Genomic DNA, 21,930 nt, shown 5'->3' with positions numbered 1-21,930 from the left:
AGGGGACAGATGAGCGAGAATGGTGACATCAATGAGCTGTTGCTTGGTTGACTCAAATGCTGCAATAGCTTCTTCAGACCACTCGATTGGAGATTTGTCGTTTTTCTTGCTGCCCTTGAGGTAGTCGTTAAGAATAGCTTGAGTTTTCGCAGCACTAGGAATAAATCGCCGGTAAAAATTGATTATTCCGAGATATTTTTGTAGATCTTTTATAGTCTCTGGTCTCTTGTAGTCTTGGATGGCATTGATTCATTCGGATGTTGGATGGATACCTTCAGCAGTGATGTGATGACCAAGATAGGTGATTTCAGCTTGAGCGAACGAGCATTTTTTGAGATTGATTACAAGACCAGCATCTTTGAGTCTCTCGAAAACTTGTCATAAATGGATGTGATGCTTGTCTACATTTTTTGAAGCAATCAAGAGGTCATCAATGTATACGAAACAGAAGTGGAAGCCTCTGAGCACACAATGGAGAAAACGTTGGAAGGTCTGGGCCGCATTTCGTAGGCCGAATGTCATTCTGGTGAATTCGAATAAGCCGAATTGTGTTGTGATGGCAGTTTTTTCAATGTCCTCTGGTGCAACTGGTATGTGATGATATGCACGAACCAAGTCGATAGTGGAGAAGATCGTGCAACTGTGCAAGTTTGATGAAAAGTCTTGCAGATTTGGAATCGGGTATCGATCCGGTTGAGTGATGGCGTTGAGACCTCTGTAATCACCACATGGTCTCCAACCACCAGTCTTCTTTGGCACCAGGTGTAAAGGACTGGCCCATGAGCTCTGGGAGGGTCTGCATATTCCTTGTTGCAGCATATAGTCTAATTCCTTTTCGGCAATTTGCAACTTGTCTGGAGCCAAGCGACGTGTTTTGGCAACAACGGGCGGGCCTTTCGTAACAATGTGATGCTCGACACGATGGGGTACAGTTCTCAGAACGGGTGATTCGTGAGTCAAACAGGAAAATTCAGCCAGTAGAATTCTGATGCGGTCGTCCCTGATGTCATGAGAAACAGTCGTCAATGCACAAGAAGGACCAGCAACAACCCTGCCGGATGAGCTAAGTGAAGTGACAGGATCTACGAGGCGTCGGCGTTTGATGTCTACGAGTAAGCCGAATTCCTTGAGGAAGTCCGCGCCGAGTATTGGCTTGGACACGTCTGCCACGATGAAAGTCCAGAGAAACCTTCGTCTTAAACCAAGATCGAGGTATAGACGTTCTGTGCCGAAAGTTTGAACTTTGGTACAGTTTGCAGCATACAAGGAAAAATTTTTGTCTGGAAAGGGTCGTCGATTTGTATTTACCGGTATCACGGAAACGTCCGCTCCTGTGTCGACCAAGAAATGTCTATTACAAGAGCGATCAAATAGAAAAAGACGACTGGAGACTTGGCTGGCATCACACGTTGTCATCAGTGATGCCCCGGGTCGTTTCCCTGATTAGATGAGCTGATATATGCACAGGGCTTTGTACATCTCCATAGTGCCTATGGTACCAGCAAATGTCCTTTCCGCAATGGGTCACATCTCTGCTACTGCTCCGTTGAAATCGCGATCGACTGGTCGAGCGTTGTCGACTTCTAGCTCGTTTTAGTTCTTGTACCTCATTAGTTAATTTTGCGATCTGAGATGAAAGAGAGGTGAGGCATATTTCATGCGATGACTGAGACGCGTCATTTCCTGGTTTCGCAATAGTCATAATATTCGGATTCGCGTAATCACAAGTTTCGAGAATTTTATCGGCCATGTCGGCTAATTTTGACAACGATTCCGAGCTCACCGACAAGATTGCTTGCGCATGCTGTGGCAAGAGCTTCAGCCATAAGGATTTGAGAATGTCGTCGCTTACCTTGTTTGCTGCAAGGTTTCTCATCTCCCTGAGCAACTGTGATGGTCGACGATCGCCCAAATCTAAACCGGAGAGTAATTTTTTAATTTGGGTGCTCTTTGATTCAGACATTCTTGATGTGAGAGCCTCTTTCAGTGCAGCATATGGACGATCATTAGGCGGAGACATGACGATGTCACTGACCACGTTGAGGAGTCGTTGGTCCATGGCGCCGACCACGATGTTGTACTTAGTTTCTTCACTGGTCACTCTTGCCGTTTTGAACTGGGCCTCCAAGTGCACGAACCACAACGCTGGCGTCTCACACCAGAAAGGGGGTGGCTTGATTGCCATGCTGTCTGTTTGCAGGCCTTGCGTGGTGGATCCATCAGTAGAATCGGTTGCCATATCGGGCGGGTTCGAGTAAATAAGGGTCACCAATATATAGCTATGTGAGCTGGTTTTGAGACATAACTATATTATTCGAAGCAGTAGATTAAACAATAAAACAATTATTTATTTACAAATATAAATGAAGGTAAAATAATACGCTATTCGGATAGAGCAGGGACATGTACAAAGATGTGACCGGTGAATATAAACAACAAAAGCTCTCTGGCCAGGCGGCCTTGACATTGGATTTTTTTGGTGTTGCCACAAAGAGGAAAATAATTTTTTGTAAGTACTGGGAAGACACTACATTCTTTTCAAGTGAAATTTGCAAATCTTGGTCTTGATTCCTAGAATCTACTGACTAGAATTCCCTTTGGCCAGAATGCTGGGCTGGGCAGCAGGTGTGCAGCCTTGTCAGCTGGGACAGTGATTCTGAAAGACGAGTATACAGCAGTTTCTGTGTTCAAACATTTGCAGTCAGAGACGAAAATGTTTTCTGATAGCATGAAACTAACCACCATCTCTTCAGTGGTCTTTTTATCACACTAGATAAATTACAGAATCTTTTGGGATTACAGGACCCGCAGAGAGAGCACAGCCTTCTTCTCTGGATCCTTTTATGTGTCTCCTGCAGCGTTTTCTCACCACCTCTGAATGGTAAGTCGTCATTGTCATTTTTATTGTGCTGACACTCTCCATTTGGAATAGCTGGAGTGACCAGTCCTGATGACGATAACGGCGCTGCAAGAGGAGCAGTTCTTGTACAGTGGTTTGGCGAGTTGGCTTGTTGAAGAGAGTCATTATCTGGAATATTCACTGTTGGCAACGAAATGGCAGCTGAATAAGTGATATATTATGACATAATGTCATAATGTTACAACATTATGACGCACGTATCCTTCCTATTAGCAGCCATCTTTAGCGTCTGTCCTAATGAGAACTAAATCATCTTCAAATACATACTTATTTCGAAGATTATAATAATGTTGTCTAGCTTGATTTATGACAACACTATTTCAGACCTCAATTAAGGCTTCAGGTATTTCTGCTATTTTTCCATACTTCAGTCTGCATTTTGGGTGGGCGAATCAAATTTTAGAGCCAGTTCTCTCCCCATGAATATTCAAGCTGGAATATTTCACCCGTTGTTTCAGAAACAGCCACCCTCATAGTCAATCCAAAAAATAACAACTTAGAATCCCAATATTTTGATGTTTATTACCCACTTTATCTGTTTAATTACTTTATTCATTCTTTCAGTTAAATTACTCTGAGGATGGTATGTAGTGGTAAACTTATGGTTGACATTTAAAACATCACAAATTTCCTTCAATAAATTTGAAGTAAAACAGGATTCATTGTCTGAAATTAAATGCCTTGGAAATCCATGACTAATTTTTTACTAATTACATGCATAGGCGTACTCAGAATTTTCTCGAGGTTGGGGGTTTTCAGATTTTTTTTCCTTCTGAAGGTGGGGGGGGGAGTTATTTTTTTTCTCCTGCAAAAATAACACTATAATCTTGACTCAAGGGGGAGGTGTTAGAACCCCGAAAACCCCTTTAGAAATTAGTTTTTGTACAACATTATGAAGCTTCGAATTCTATGCCCCTAATTGCTAATTGAAAATAATAGATATTGTACCAACATAAATACCATTGGACTTAAAATTTTAATTTAAGAAGCATGGGCAAGGATACGGGGCGGAGGAGGAAGCATCCCTCTTCCATCCTCCAAGTTAAAGTGGACTGATCTAATGTATTTGTGTAAATATGAATTGAAGTCTATCTCCGCCTATGATGAGAAGTGAAAATGTCTAAAGTTTGCTTGCAGACCTGCCAACTCTCCAGATTTAGGCGGGACACTCAGGATTTTTCATTCTTCCGCCCAAACTCCAGATTTTCGCAGAAAATTAGATTTTATGCAAGCTTTCACGTTGTCATCATGTCAGTGACTGCCGTCGTTGGTAAGGAAAACACCCATAGAGGACAGCCGTGGTCATTTCCATCAAGCAGCCATAAAAAAAGGTCTTGGTGACTGCATTTAAGCAACTGGCAAAGACATGACTTTGTTTACGTAGCGTTTATCGGCAATCGTTTAGTAGGGGCATGACCTTTGTTGCCGAAATTCCTGTATAATCGTTATTGTATTCCATTAACAGCTGTGCGGTTTTTCGTCAGCAGCTTTGTATTTTGAAGTTTTTTTAATTGTTTCCTCTGATTAAATGTCTTCCGAAAGAAAATATAAAACTTTAAGCTGTATAAAGCTAAATATAAAGCCTTTAAGAGTTCATATACCCAAAGATTATCAATCACTGATAGCATCCATGAAAGGAAACTTGTTTTATGAACAGCATAAGTAAATGTGATTTCTATATTCAGCATGTAAAGACTGACATGGAATTATATTCTGCTCGGGAGGGGGCAATGCAGAACCTGCCTTGGTTGGGGGGGGGGGAGGAAATACATATTTTTCTTAATTGATTAAAAAAAAAAAAAATCATTTTTTTTTTGATCAAGTCTATGAGAGGGGGGTACCCCTTCGGGAGAATTTCCAGATTTTTGGATTCCAAAAGTTGGCACCATGGGCCCCACATCCTGGGGTAGGGCCCTAGGCTGGGATCTTTTGCAGGCTCCCCGATCAGACTTTCACGGGCCCCTTTATGGTGGATTTATAGTATGAAAAACAAAAAAACAATGAATCATCCTGGGTCCCAGGGCTAGAGCCTTGCTAGCCCACCCCTTATGGGGACTATGGTTGGCACATCTGTGCTTGTTTTTTACCAAAACTCATTAAATCTGTATAGGAATAAAAATGTGTGAGTGAATGAATTTTTATGATATCAACATTGTAAAAATTGGTAAATATTTTAATCATCATACTGTATATTTATATATCAACAACATTATAACATCATATTGTAATATGATATTGATATCAACATCATGGCAAGTCGGAAACACAATAAAAGCATGCATCAATTGTGCTAGAAAAAATCTTGTCAATAGAATATGTTTTTCATTTATTTGATGTGGAATGGCTCTTTGGCTGTATAGAATGAATCGAGAACCCATGCACCATAAGTGATACTGAATCGCCACCAGGCATTCACTTTAAGGAGGGGACCACATGAATAAAAGAACTTCTCTACAAGAGAAATGCTAATCCATATAGTTTAATTGGGCCTAACGACTTTTCATGTTACATAAACACAACTTTGGTGTTCATATCTTTTGCTTGTAGTTTGTTTATTAATTAATTATTCATCAATGTGGAATCAAATTTGAAATATTAGGTGAAAAAAATAGGTGGGTGATATGAAAATATGCATTCTTAATGATCGACAAAAATTTTGAATAATAAGCAGTGACGCACACGTGCACAATTAAATTTAATGGAAAAATCTGATTTAAATTAAAAAATTAGATTTTGTTTATTTTTTTTTAAATAATGATTTTTTTCCTACTCTGTTCACAAATGTCTGACCCCCCAAATGGCTCTCCTGATTTCAAAAGCAAAGGTGCAATTTTCTGCCTTTTTTAATCATAAGTCATTGTGAAATTAGAGTTACTGCCGGGGAACAAAAATTGTTTCACATGAGATAAGGGGTTATAAAAGCCTTCTGAAAAAAAAAAGATGTTTTTAAATCAAATTTTTGTTGGTAAAATAGTCCAACATGATAATTGCATATCATGAAAATTAAAAAATTTGCCATTTTCTCTTCAAAATGGAAGCGATTTGATATAACAGTAAACAGTCATGACTTTGGCAACATAAATATGTTAGTGTCACACATACGCACACATGACATGATCCCACATGTAACCAATTTGTTAGAAATTATACAAATACAACGCCACAACAGGCAAAATGCCCAACGAGGTGACTGAGAAAACTATGCCCATAACAAATATGGATGTCATATATTTCAAAAATACAGCAACCAAAACTAAAATTATAAAAAATATATACACATGATAAAATACTATACAATGCCCATAATGTATTTATGGTTGTCTTATTCTAAGTATGGATAGCTTCTAGATTTACCCCAACATGTTTATCGTATTTCTTTTCAAACGTGTCAATTGTGTTACAATCCGGGGGTAAGCTATTACATCTATTAACAACCCTATTAGAGAAAAATTCCCTGCGACACCATAACCTCGCATTCTCCCTTATCAATCGATACTGGTGTCCCCTTGTAAAAGCAGTCGATTGGCGGTGTACTAAAAGCTCAAGGTCCATCTTATCCATCCCATTGAAAATTTTGAACACTTTGATCATATCTCCTTGACACCTACGTTCATCCAATAAGCATGTTCAAAAAATGAAATCTCTCGTCATAACACAAGTCCTGTGTGCCAATAAGGACGTGTGTAGCTCTTCTCGGCACCCCTACAACCAAGGCTATGTCTCTCTGTAGATATGATCTCCAAAACCTTACTGCATACTCCAGTCCCGGATGAACTAAGCCTCAAAAAAGCGGAAGAATTACTTTATTAGAACACGAAGAGACCTTTTTGAAAATGAAACCAAGCATTCTATTCACTTTTTTGACCACCGATGAACAATGTTCAGAAAACCTAAGCCGCTTGTCAATGAGAATTCCCAAATCGGTGACCCTAGTTGCATCCAGTATAGTGACACCATTCAACTCGTAAGAGAACCGTGGGTTGTTCGAACCAAAATGAGCGACCATGCACTTATCAACGCTAAACGTCATGCTCCATTCCTGTTTAAGTTGGTCTGCATAAACTCCCTATCGCCTTGATTCCTGATTACCCCCATTAGCTTCACGTCATCTGCAATTTTGCTAACAATCCCATCGATACCCTGATAGAATTTATTGACGAAAAGTGAAAAAAAGTATGGGACCAAGGACACCTCCTTGAGATGCCTGTCCAACCAGAGAATTCCCCATTCACCATAACTCGTTGAGATCTATCTCTTAACCACAATTCTATCCAAATCAGCAAGTTGCCCCCAATCCTATGTAAATGCTTCAAGAGTTTACCATGTTGGACCCGATCGAATGCCTTCTGGAAATCTAGGTAAACAACATCTACATTTTTACCCTTACCCAAAGCCTTAGTCACATGATCATAGAAGTACAATAGGTTAGTTACACATGACTTCCCCTTCCTGAACCCATGAACCCATGCTGATTTTCCGACAATACATTATTCTCATCTATCCACTTCACGAACTGATTTTTGATAATTCCCAAAATTTTCGAGAGGTAACTCATCAAAATCACTGAACGATAATTGGACACAGCTTCTCTATGCAACGTCCCTTATGGGAGTTGCTTGCCCGGTTCGAAATATCCAGTAATAAAGCGGCAAACGACAAGTGGAAAATGATTGCAAATAAACTTTCGCATGAAATATTATTTATTCAATTAATTATAGGGTTAGTCAATTTTAACAATAGATTAGTATAATGTGGAGCCCTCTATTTGACGTAAACAGTAAAGATACTGGCTCACCAATTGATGATCATTGATCCTAACAATCCATATCCCGAGGAAAAAGAAACCTATCGAAAACATGAAATGCAATATAATAAACAATCCCGCATTAAATACACACTATCTATACACTAAAAATATCAAAAATCCCGCATGAAATACACTAACTATAATTATACACTCAAACAAAAACTTCAAATCCCGCATGAAATCGCAACACCAAAATACAATATATAGATGTAGGGCCCTGCCCTATCAACCTTCCGAAAACTTCAATTTCCTCACCACTACCTCAAAATATCACACCAAATATCACTAAATGTCACACCAAATATCACATTTATCTAAAAACCGCAAAACACAAAAACACACCATCCCCTCCAAAACACATGAAATAACATTTCCCTCCAAAATACATGAAATATCATTTCCCTCCAAAATACACATTATACACACTAATTTCGACAGGCACTCCCCACTCTCCTACAGGATCGTGCAACCGGAGAAAAAGTCCTTAGTCTCAAACATTTAAATATTGAAAATGACTAGAATGTAAAATCACAAAACGACTAGAACATTAAATCACATTTTCGCAAAATTTAGATTTGACCTTGATCAGATGATCGCCCGAATTTTACGGCGTACTATGATTATTTGCATTCATTTCCAAAATCAATGTTAAATTTCAAAAAAAAAAAATTTTAGCGAAAGTACTTTCCACCCGGGGTTTGTCACATTTACTGAATCTGGTCGAGCCCCCAAAATTGCAACGTCCCTTATGGGAGTTGCTTGCCCGGTTCGAAATATCCAGTAATAAAGCGGCAAATGACAAGTGGAAAATGATTGCAAATAAACTTTCGCATGAAATATTATTTATTCAATTAATTATAGGGTTAGTCAATTTTAACAATAGATTAGTATAATGTGGAGCCCTCTATTTGACGTTAACAGTAAAGATACTGGCTCACCAATTGATGATCATCAACAGTCAACTTGTATAGTGATCGGACATCCGATGTTGTTAGCCTTTCCCCGTAAATATCAGAGAAGTTTTCTCGGTTGAGAGCCAGAACACCTTGATCAGTTCCAGGGGGCCTCTCGGTTGAGGGCCGGACTACCTTGCTCAGCTCCGGGGGGCCTCTCGGTTGAGGGCCGGACCACCTTGATCAGCTCCGGGGGGCCTCTCGGTTGAGGGCCGGACCACCTTGATCAGCTCCGGGGGGCCTCTCGGTTGAGGGCCGGACCACCTTGATCAGCTCCGGGGGGGCCTCTCGGTTGAGGGCCGGACCACCTTGATCAGCAATGAAGAACTTTGACTGTGAAGATTATTTAATATTTTTGATTCCGGACCTGCCGGAAAACGGATTCAAACAATGTAAATTATTGCATTTTAACAATTCAGCTTAAGGCCAATGGATACGGTAGCAAGACGGTGAACTGTCCTACTAGAGGGATTCAGTTGAATAGAACTAGATTAGATGAACGCAGAATCAGAGCTGTTACAACGTACGGCCGATATTTAAAGGAAAAACATCCGACCGCACGTGTCTGATCAAGCCAATCGGCTTCAAGGTCACCTCATTTGAATGCGATCGCAGGCGGACATCACGATCGGCCTTGATCGTCGCCATACGATCACAGCTGCAGACTAGTAACATTTATGACAACAGATAACGTGATGGCGACTACGGACTTTTACACCGGGGGATCATCGGCACGTTACATCTACTACCCTTCTTAAATATCGGAACAACATTAGCAAGTTTCCATTACTTTGGGACGATACCCTCAGCATATCTGTGCATCTGGCCCCAACAATTCATTAGCACATTCCCTGAGGACCCTGGGATAGATGTCATCCAGTCCTGGTGCTTTGCTTGCACGTACATTTCTTAGAAGATTTAGGACTTCCATGTCTTCCACTTGAGTCAGCCACCTCGTTGGGCAATTTTCCTGTTGTGGCGTTGTATTTGTATGTATTGTATATGGTTCAGGATTTTATTACCCCATGCAACACCTGTATATCGAATATCATTATCTCCATTAAAAACCGATGCAAAAAAGTCATTGAAAGCACTACCCATGTCTACATTGCTCTCTAACCTAGACCCTCCTATTGAGAGAGAGCCAACTGTACCCTTACATCCATTATTGACGTATCAAAAAAATGATTTTGGGTCAGAGCCAATGTTATCTGCCAACCTAGATTCAACTTCTTTTTTACTATCCCTTATCGTTTTTTTCAACACTCTTCTTTTATCAGTAAACAATGATAGGTCACCTCGCCCACTTTTATACTCTCTGAATGCTCTTATCTTTTCAAGATAAAAGTTACATACGCTATCCATGAATCATAGAGGGTGCGATGTACAAACACACTTTTTTCAAACAAAGGGTATGACGTTGTGCAAAACAGAGGACAGTTTCATACTAAATTCTTCCCATTGACTTACCACCCCTACTGATTCCAACTAGGCTTCGTTCCCACCCAGAATCACCCGCAAAGACAACTTTCGGCGATGAAAAACGTCTCGAATGTTGCTAATCTGTCCCCCAGGAAGACAACAGCGCTCGAAACCCAGAAACTCCCCACACACTCTGTTCCCACACACAAGTTCCCTAACCATAGAATCACCAATGATTAAACCCTTATCACTATCCCTTTTTACCTCATCCACGACCACCCATTCGCCCTCTAAACTGTCGTTGTTCGTGGAGATTGCGCTTCTTCATCAACAGATGGCTCAACGACAAGAGGGTCCGTTATAACTGGGCCCTCTAGAACCTTAACTTTTTCCTGTAAGACTTCGACCTCTAGTTTCAACCTCTCCCTATCCAAGCACCCTTTGTAATTGAAACTATCAGCTACTATACCCCTAGACCAGGGAAATCTCCCGTCGCAAGCTCTACACAACACTAGTCCAGGTCGAGGCATACTAACACTATTGCTAAACTAGATAATAATATTTAAAAATAGGAAAATGAGAAATGTGAACAAGAAATTAAAGAAACGTAAAATACATTGCAATGCAAAATATACATACGAGATTGTATGAAAAACTTAAGTAAAATAGAATGCTCACAACATTAAATCACGAGGAAGAAAATATATAATAAAAGAATACTGCTCACTCTAAAAAAAGTACTGAGCTACAAAGTACAAAACTAGCAAATTATATCTGTTCACTAACCTAAAACAATAGGGCCCAAAATGAAAAAACAGGACAAAAAATTACTGGGATTACCAAGGAAAACGTTTGCCAACTCTAATGCCCAAAAAACTCACGAAAATATATCAAAAACCAACACGAAAAATGGCACAAAAGATTGATTATCGATAAAAAGCAACGGTCACAAACCTGGCGAAAGTACACTGAAAATGAATGACAGAGAAAAAATTTAAATAAACCGAAAATACCAACGGAAATTTAAAAAATTGAGAGCAAAAAATAAAAAAAAACCACTTATCTTGCAAATCCAAAGATGAGCTAGAAAAAAAAAGAAAACACTGCAGAATATAACCCAAAAATAAAAAACACAAGTAAAACATGCGAGAACGAAGAAAAACACAAAGAAAGACAAAATGGTGCACTGACGTGACAGCTAATCCTTCGGTAATCTCCCGTCAACGGTTTTGGGTAAAACTGCTGCTATTGATCGGTGAACGGAGTGCGATAAAAGCACGTCTGATCACAATGACGGCGAAGACAAGAATGAAATGCCCAAATTGACATATAAACCCTGGGAATGAAAATTCCCAGGGGAATGTTTATATGAAGTGCACGTAAGGTTAAGTGACAGTAGTAAAATGGTCTGTTTTTTCTTGTTTATAATATTTATGCTCAAGTAAATATGATTTTTGCAGATAAAGATCTGGAAGGAAAAACTGACGAAGAAAGGGAAATGATGAAGATGATGGGTTTTGGTAATTTTGATACCACAAAGGTGTGTTTGTTTATTTACAATTTTAGACACAACAGTGTGTACTTTTTATTCATGAAATATAATTTAATTACCTTAAATTTTATTAACTACGAGTCACAGTATATTAGAAATGAAACGCATCAAGACATAAACCAATCACCTGAAAGCTGTGGCCTACTTGGCTATGGATGTATTTGTAGCAGCCATTTGAAATATTCTCAGCAGGTAAAGTCAACAACTTGGAGTGGATGACATGTATGCTGCCTTTCTTTCATTGCAAAAATCAACAAAGTATTTTTTCCTACAAAGATGACTGCCACAGATTTGGGCAAAATTTTAGGAAATGAATTTCATGGACAGAAGCCTAAACACATGGAAGCTGCATGTATTTCGAATTATAAAATATTTAGCCTGAATTATCTGGAAAGAACTGTTCTTTCTTTGCTTGTCTGGACCTTTCAACATCTGTAATATACCATACAGTATTCTCAGAATCATGTGATCTATATATATAAAATTGATTTTCTGTCTGTCTGTCTGTGTGTATGTATGTTCTGTATACAAATCTACAATTTTAGATCAATCGTCGCCAAATTTTGCATATATACCAAATGGGACCCGACTTGAACGATAGGCTACTTTAAAATTTCGTCAGAGAAGGGCAAATGCCCCAAACGGGCAAAAAACTGTTGGGCAACAATGGTTTTTGGGCCTCAACAATCACTTTCGGAACGTTTACTTTGGTTACCGTGGTTCCCTAGCAATGCGTTTTAGATGCGCATATGCCTTTACAATGGTTTGTCATTTCTTCAACGCTGTCAGTACATGTATAATATTTATGCCTTTATAATAGTTTGCCATATTTTCAATACTCCCAGTAATGAGGTTTTTTGAATGACGTCATAATCATCATCAGTATTGCTTTGAGGGTCAGGAAAAGGGTGATCCTCATAGCAGTCAGTGTTAAAATTGCCGATTTTAATATAGAAATGCTGAAATTTGGTGGGGTTTTCTGTCACATCAATAATTTTAAAAATTGTATAAAATTGTCGATTTCTGAAATATTGAGTTCGCTTATAGATATACGAAGCCCAAAAAATTAAATATGAAGTAATTATCAGGACCTACTTTTGAGTTGGATATCCATGCGAAATAACACATTGATTTCAACTTTTTATTTATATCTTCTCAAGCATGAAAATTAATGTCTCCGTATTGTCTTTTAATATTCAACTGCATAAATTCACATATAGTTTAGGTTGTTTTAAAATTAATTATGGGCCCGTAAAAAGAAAAAATTCCACAGCTTTAATTAAGCATTTTTTGAAGCAGAAACAGGCAGAGATAGATAACTTGAAGTTCGGGGGGGGGGGGTCGAAATAACTAGCACCCTTTAAAAATAGAAAAAATATATATTTATTTTTACGTTTCTTTAAATCTAGATTTATTTATTTCATGAAATCGCGCAGGAAGTCGCCATATTGGTGAACTTAGACACGGTTTGCGTGTCCCTCAAAGAAAGAGGGAGATATCACGTGATCCAAAAAAGCCTCATTGAAGAAATCCCGGGCAACGCTGGGTATTATAGCTAGTATTTCATATATTTTCAATGATTTTGGGAGTTGACTGTAACAGATCACTACAGTAAGGAGTCTTCTTGGGAACAATATTGGCTTTCCTGTAGAAAAAACATTACCCCTTCCCCCCCCCCCCCATGACCGATAAGAAGAAGACGGGGGAAACTTTACTGGTGCAGTCGACAGGATAGGATCATGGCTTCAATGACCCAAGACTGTGGGCTGAATTAGAAGAGTGTCCTAGCCACTGTGGAGTCCTAGCCGGTTAGTATAGGATAGCAGCATCTGCGAGCTCCCACACTGTTTTTTTTTCATGAAGTCAACCCGACTACGGTGCTGAGAGGGGCAATCCTGCCTAGGGAAGAGAAGCAAGTATTGTGCGGCTGTATCAAGACGATAAATAAAGATGGTGTATTTGCCAAAAGGGAACAAGAAAGATCTGGAGACCATGGCCACCAACTTTGGGGTAGAGGTCCGACCAGAGTTCAACTTAGTGCAATACAGGAAGGGGAAGCGTACAACGAAACGACATGCAGACAGATGCTGAAAACGATCATAGGCAATAGGAAAGAGATAGAAGAGATGGAGATACGGTGTAGAGAGAGAGATGGATGGGCGGCTAGAGATAGAGAGATGGAGGAGTGACGTAGAGAAAAGGAATATGAGCTCGAAAGACTGAGGATCAAGACAGGATCCAGAAGAGAGGAGGATAATCAGGCTGGGCGCTGCAGAACCCCCCAGCCGGGATTTCCAGAACATGATGCAAAAATTCAGGATAGAAGAAGACATAAGTCTGTACTTGGTGCTGTTCGAGCGGCAAGTGGTCCTGGCTGGGAAAGATTGGTTAGCTGAGCTCTTGAGACTTCTTCCCTACAAAATGAACCAGTTAATTGCCCACGAGACAGAAGAGCAAGTACAGGACTATAATCAAGTTAAAGAATTATTATTGAGGAGATTCAAACTCGCCCCAGAGAAGTTCCTGCAGATGTTTTCTTCGCTCCACAAAAATCAAGAGGGCACCTGGAGAGACTTCTACCACGAACTGTGTACCTATTTTGATGGATGGACGGCGGCTTTGGGGGTCATGACGTTTGAGCAACTAAGAGATTTAATCATCACCGAAATGGTTCCAGTATAAGGAGGAAATGTCCAAGCAATCAGACTGCCAGTTCTTTTCATGTTCATTTGCCAAGGGAACCAACAGAGCTCCTAACCGGCAGCCAAAGACAGAGAAAGCCAGAAGCCAACCAGCTAAGTCTTCGACTGCCAATAACGGTGTGCCCTGGAATAAATTCGAATAATCGATCGAAATGTTTTGGCGGGCCACTGGTTGAAGACCCTAGACCAGTGTTTCCCAAAGTGGGCAATATCGCCCCCTGGTGGGCGATGCAATGGTCCAGGGGGGCAATAGAAGTTACAGATTTAACATAGGATCCTATGGGTTCGATTGAGTTGGAGGGGCAATGAGAGAAAAAAATTTCTGAAGAAGGGGCGATGGAACAAAAAATTTGGGGAACTATGCCCTAGACCATAGTTTCCCAACCTTTTTGTCTCATCGCCCCCTTCTTCAGAGATTTTTTCTCCCATCGTCCCCAACACAATCTAACCCATAGGAACCTATGTTAAACCCATAGCTTCTGCCCCCTCTGGAACATTCCATTGCCCCCTCCCAGGGGGCTTAAAGCCCACTTGGGGAATCACTGCTCTAGACAATGGCAGTTTTGCATGAAAACGTATAATTACCTCTAAAAATAGTATTTTTACACCTCTTCACGCCTGAGATAAAACTATTACAGAAAAGAATTTTTTTTATCGATTGATTTGTTTGTTGTATGTGCAAATCACCCTCAAACGAAGAAATTAATTAGTTAATTAATTTTGAGTCAATATCTTTATTAGGACCATCTGAGTTAAGACCTGAAGTCACTATGTGTACCTCAGATGTTAACTTGAAAAAAGAATCATTCTAAAAACTAATACCTTAAAAATGAAGATTCACATATGTATACTTCTGGAGCGAAGAGGTTACACATATGTCACATACACTGGTGTAAGAAATTAAGAGAATTTGCAGACTTGGTCGATTATCTCTAGAACTACTGTACCGATTTTAATGAAATTCGATATGTACATACATTGATACAATACAAAACAAATAACCATTCAATAATTGTAATACACACGCATGATCGTGCATAACACTCGTTGGAGTTGGAAGGTATGAAACAGCGGTTGCAGAATAAACAAAAAAATGGTTTAATAGATGGGTTAATAGGGGGGTATAGTCCCCTCTTACAGATATACAGGTCTCGCAGTGTGATTTCATACTTGAAATAAGGCAGTTTATCATTTACTGTGGCAATTGGTCCCACTCGTTCAGCAACGCTTTTTTTATTCCCTGGATGATGCCCAGAGGGGAGTTGCGAGTTGCAATTGCCCTCCCCAGAGCGTCCCAGACATTGTCTGTAGGGTTAAGGTCTGGAGATCTGGCTGGCCAATCCATCCGGCGAATATCCTCACTCTCTAGGAAATCGTCGAGCAGAACGGCCATCCAACATGATGCCTGCCCAGACCATTATACCTCCTCCGCCATAATGGTCGATTTCGCGGACATTGGAGGGTAGGTAGCGGATCCCTGGTTCTCTCCATATGAACGTACGGCGAGAATCAGTGCTTAGGCTGAACAGGGACTCATCAGTGAAGAGAATGGTCGCCCATTGATCCATACTCCAATCTCTATGCTCTCTGCACCATGATAAACGGATTCTCCCGTCCGTAGAAGTGAGCAGGATGCAAACAGCAGGTCTTCTTGCAAACAACTCTCTCTCATGAAGTCTTTTGGAAACAGTCACTCTTGATACACGGGTTCCCGTGGCTGCATACAAGTTACGAGAGAGCTGAGAAGCTGTAGCACTCTTGTTACGCCTCGCTATAATCAACAAATGGAGATCTTCTTGGACAACTTTGCCCAGGCTTTCTCTCGATGGATCCGGTATCCTGGAACTGTTTCCATAAGTAGCGTTAAATTGAACTCTCTACAAATCTGGACTTGAGATTGGCTTGCTTCTAGCCTCCCCACAATTTGCTACCTCATTCCATCATCTAAACGTTGGTGGTTACTCATTTTTACTGTTACAATTTGAAATTAACCGATTGCTGCAAAATAACATCAAGAAATTCGCTGAGGTGTGCTAGCGAACGAAATGGGTCTTAACTTACGCACGCTTTCAAAGCCTGTTTCTCTACTGGCTCCGCCTACACACACGTGTACGCTTACGTATTTGACGTACAAGATTTGCATTTTTGTGTAGAAGCAGTGGTTTTACATTCAGTTCAGTTCATAAAATTCGATAAAGTATGCAAATTCTCTTAATTTATTTCACCAGTGTACTTTAAATTAATACATATACCTGGTATACTCTACACAAAATTTCATTTCTTATAATTTAGAGAAATTATTGATGATGAGGTTTTGTAATTTTCTTGAAAAATTTAATTTATTTTATTCCTGAAACATTATGTAAGTGTTTACATTTTTGTGTGATAAGGTTATAAAAGGTTTTTCAGGAATATAAATGAAACTTTTGCTTATTATTTGAATATTATTTTATGACTGAATATGTATGAGTGTGAATGTGTTACATTACATAACATAATATGATGCAATGTAATTATATACTCATAATTAATGTATGATTAGAGTAATTCTAATGATCTGGAAAGATAATTTTTTCTGTTTTAATAACCCCTAGTATACATAGGTTCAGCTATTTCAGTTTAGCTATTTGATGTCTCCGATTATTCCGTGACATAAAATAATATGAACAAGTTAACAAATAATTAACATTTATTCAATTAACTCGAGAGTGAAATTTTACGTGACTGATAGTTACAACAACAAACAGACTCTGGAATATTGTACAGGTCCATATGGAAAGCTCTATCTGTGTGCCCTTTTCGATTTTCTGCTCAAAGAGCGTCTTTTAAGTTAAACTTTCCCCGAAAAGTAAGGCGACACAAATAAATTGATTGAACAGAAAGTTTCACCAAATACCATTGCTACAACAAGAAAAATTTGAAACCCTAGTTCTTGAAGCTTTATTGTTGAAAATAATGGAGTTTTGATAAAATCAGAAATTTCAAAAATTAGAAGCTCAAGTTCAAGGTGTGATATGATACTCCCACTTTCTACTAAGATTTTATAATATTTTTATTCTGAATATACAGAAAATACTGCTTTCATAGATACCTATCACTTCTATATCGCTTTACATAAAGCTGCTGTACAAAAAAAAAAAAGGACAAAACAATTTTTTCGGTTTTTTCAATGATTCCACAATATTCAAATTGACGTAGCTCTGCAAATACATGGAGCAGGTAGTTGAAAATCTGGGTGTTCTCGTACCTTGGCACCACCTGTATGTGTGCTGAATTTGAAAAAAATCTGAGTCGGTTGTGCAACCCTCTTTGGTTGAGTTGCTGTGGAATAAGCCATGAAAGGAAAGTGTATTAAATCCAGGAGAGAACCCGGAGGTCCCAAAACAGGAACCCGTTGACTGCAAACTTAATGTTGATTGGAGAGATTTTACCAGAAAAAATAATTTCTCCATATTTTCACATCGGCAATTTCCAGACTCGATTTTATCGCCAAATGTTGTTGAGATTATACAAAGATAAGGAAAAGTACATGACAATCCAGAAGAAACCAGTTTCCACAATAGGTATTGAAATTAGATGAGCAGTGATTTTTCGTCCATAGTTGTCAGAGTTGACACAAGACAACTTTCCATCTATGTCTCTGTCTGAGAAGAAAGATCTATTTCTAAAAAAATTAGGCTATTTTTTTTGTGGCAAAAATGCATAAACTGGGGGGGGGGGGAGGTGGCAGGGAATATACCTGTCCCTATTTGTAAATATGAAAGTGGGTTGAGTACAAATTAGAAAAAGCATGTGAAATATTTTAAGCTGATGCAATGCCATAACCCTCTAAAAAATTTGAGAAAACATGAAAAATTGTCTAAGTTGAGCAGAGCCGAAAGTTAGTTACTACATATGTACATCATTACATAATTAAAATATAATGAAATAAACAGTTTTTTCTCACCCTGTACATCTTAAATTACTATGTCAAAATGAAGAAAAGCGATGGAATGGAAATCTCAAAATGAATATTAGGACGATGCCAAAACAAAGAAATATTCGTGAAAGGAAGAAAAAACTGAGTTAGAGAGTCATTGCATTGATAACATTTTTCTCATATATTACATCCTGTTTGCTTTTTTATTTCTCACAGTAAAGTTTCATCATTGATTTTGTGCAGAATTAACTATCTGCTAGCACTTTGTTCCATCTTAATTGTTGTCCCCTAATTGTGTAGTAAAGATAATGTGTCTTGTTTGCAGTGAAACTTGGGATATTCCTGTCCATCTTTGTAAGTATGAAATTGGGTTGAGCACAAATTTAAAACAAGCATGTGAAATATTTTAAGCTCATGTGATGGCATGACAAACATCTTAAAAATTATGTAGTGAATGACATGAAATCAACACCAGTAATGCCATCCGTTTGGTTGACTTTATTCTCCAGGAAATGTCTACACCAACTACTCAGTCACCAATCGGACAGCAGAGGAATATGGATGAGGTACATATATGGTTTAGTAGTAGTATCATCACATCCAGCCCCAAGGCTGGGATATTTTTTGAGCCCTTGGACAGACTTTTTAAGGACCTCACCTGTAGTGACGTTACAGCTTGAAAAACAGAAAATGATTAGAATCATTCTGGGACCAGCGACGTCTTAAGGCATGAGCCCAGCCGGGCCTCACAAAAATGAGATCTGGTTGACATTTCAGAGAAGTTGTTTGGTAGGGTCTCACAAAAATCAATTGGCCTGGGGGCCCATGATACTCTTAAGACGGCCCTGTCTGGGACACAGTGCTGGAGCTCTGTCAGCCACACCCTTGTGGGGGCCGTGGAGCAGACAGCCATATCCAAGCTATCCAATTAAAACAGATTCCCAAACTTCTTGTTTCATTGCTCCCCAACTCAAGCCAACCCATAGGATCCTTTTGAAGGGGGGAGTTCGACTTGCTTCCCCCCAGACCATTGCATTACCTCCAAAGGCAAATAACACCCAACTTGGGATAAACTGAATTAGAGGATTGGGATGATTGCCAATTGTGATGCAAATGAGGAAAACTACAGACCTTTGGTTGTTGTAGGTTGACAGTCAATTGACTTTGATAATGACACCCAGGAGTGCTTTAACATATAAAGGTCACTTCCTTTTATTATGTGTCTTCAGATTGTTGTTTTAATTGAAAATTTATTTAACAACATGGGTTTCTTAGAGTGGTTAGCCACTGCTGATTCACCTCAAAACAATTTTGAACCAAAATCCTGGATTTACTAAGCTGCCAAAATTCAGTTTTGATTTTCAAATAAGGTATTCTTTTATTTGACAATTTCTTTTCCATGTTACAGGGCAAGCATGTTCCAGGAAACAATGTATATGGTGTGCACATCATACACAAAAGGAAGTACAGGTAAATAATTCTCATTTCCAACTTGTGCAACATCAGAATTTTATTTTAGAACTTCTTATTTTTCTGTTCACCACTTGATTGTTCACTTACATGTTTTGGCCATTCTAAGAGAAGTTAAATTTTTAAAGCCTGTGAATACACATGTCAAGTCATGGTATGAGTATATGATTCATAAGGAAACATGCTCACACCAAATTTATTTGATTTACATATATCTTTATAATTGTAACATCAAGTAATTTAGTAAGCCGTTAATTGAAAACTGCTGGCTCAAGAAATAAATCTTAACAATTTCTAACTGGGGAAAAAATTCTTATTCTTTTATTTCAGGTATGGCAGCCTTCTTAGAGTGGACAAATTATTTTCCCTCCCTTTTTTTGGTTGATGAAAAATTATTTTTCACCCATTTGCATCGGATTTGGTGCTTCTCGGAGAATGGACAGAAATCATTTTTTCTAATTTTTTTTGGTCAAAATTGTTTTTCTGCCTTTCATCTCAGATCTAGCACCTCTCCTAGAGCAGCGCTTTGTGCAGCCTCACAGGTCACGTGTCCCAAGAACCACTCCTGAACACCTTATTGTGGATGCTTAATAAGCCATTTTTATGTGTAACATAAATTTCTGCAACATAAATACAGTAGATCTCTGATTATGCATTGTAATGTTGGGTGTTAAGAGACATGGTTTGACTCTGTGTTCAGATTTACCGATATGAAGAAATCCTTCAGGATAGAGTTCACAGACCTATCACACTCATCACTTAAGATTGACATACAAAATATAAGGGTTGGCATATTCTGGGAGGGGCGTGCAATTATATTGTATACTAGCTGTAATTCCCGGCGCTGCCCAGGTTTTCTTCAATTACTGGGACGATTGAAAAGTGACAAACCATTAAAAAGGAATAAATTATTATACATAATACTGGCAGCATTAAAGAAGTGGCAAACCTTTGTAAAGGCATATGCTTGTTGGAAACGCATTGCTAGAAACCATGGTAAAACCAAAGTAAATTTGTAACTAAAATTTTGAGGTTTCTGTATCGGATTCTTACGGTTTTTTCAATAAACAAACCACTGATTTCATGCTTCTAATCTATCGCCGTTTCCGAGTTATTTATTTTCAAAGTTAAGGGTCCTTCGTGAAACACCCGGTACTTACTAATATTACTCGGCTGGAAATTTTGGATTCTCCTGATTCTGATTATTTTCTGACCCTCACAACTTTTTTTATAAATACAAATACAACGCCACAACAGGCAAAATACCTAACGAGGTGGCTGAGTCAATCGAATAGTTTCTCTTTAAATTTGTGACGAAAATTTTTTTGTTTGACTTGGAGGGAAGAATGTCACCAGATATTCTCGGATAAGTTAGATGAAAATCTCAGAGAAATCACTTCAAAATTAGATGAGTACTTTAACTTGTATCGATGAGGAATTTGTGAGTATTGTTTCTGATCTTGTAACTTCAGACGACGATATTCTAGAATCAATCACCCAAAGCAAGTGCTTCATGTTTCGAAGAAATAGAATCACAGAAAGTTCAGATGAAAAATTATCTGCACCATCTCTTCATGATGCACTAAAAACTCTAGATGTGATATGTCACTTCCTACACAGTCAGGAAAAAGCCGAGCAATCGCGGTATAAACTGAGTAGTGTAGAAAAATTTTTGTTTTCTCTTCGGAAAAGAAAACAAGCAAATACACATGATTATTTTTCATGAGGTAAATTTTTTTATACGTTTTGATTCTATTTTGAAACAACCCAGAATTAAAATGAATGAGAATCAGCATTTTATTTAATACAATCATTAAGAATGTATGTAATTACGTAAACAAAAAAGATTGGACAAAAATTTATAGTGAAACCCTGCTAACTCGACATCTGCTTAAGTCTAAATGTTTGTTGATACTTTTGGGGTGTCGAGTTACAGAGAGTCTACTGTATTTCTCCTTGAAGAACATCAGTAGTCAAAATCTATTTTCAATTTATATCAATGAAGTTATAGATATTTTACAAAACGCAGAAATTCCTGGCATAAACATTGATGATCGAACAGAAATACATATTTTACTTTATGCCAATGACATGGTGTTGCTCGCGGATACAAGATGCTATCTTCAAAGAAAAAAAATTTAATTTTTGATAGATTTAAGCGTTTAAAGCTAACAGTGAACTTTAA

At 38.6% G+C, this 21,930-nt stretch overlaps 1 protein-coding gene across 1 annotated transcript in view; it reads left to right on the top strand.

Annotated features, from left to right (window-relative positions):
* Positions 1-21,930, top strand: part of LOC149076631 (U4/U6.U5 small nuclear ribonucleoprotein 27 kDa protein-like) — a 148,916-nt gene that overhangs the window by 105,017 nt on the left and 21,969 nt on the right. The window contains exons 7-8 of the mRNA XM_089244244.1: positions 11,563-11,642; positions 19,684-19,745. Coding sequence (XP_089100370.1) covers positions 11,563-11,642; positions 19,684-19,745 — 142 coding nt within the window. The remainder of the gene's footprint in view (positions 1-11,562; positions 11,643-19,683; positions 19,746-21,930) is intronic.

The sequence above is a fragment of the Pholcus phalangioides genome, unplaced genomic scaffold (genome assembly GCF_987345545.1).
Source record: "Pholcus phalangioides strain wild (caught in Gottingen) unplaced genomic scaffold, Ppha-v1.0 ptg000015l_1, whole genome shotgun sequence".
In the NCBI taxonomy this organism is placed as follows: Eukaryota; Metazoa; Arthropoda; class Arachnida; order Araneae; family Pholcidae; genus Pholcus; species Pholcus phalangioides.
This window is presented reverse-complemented; position numbering and strand designations above follow the sequence as displayed.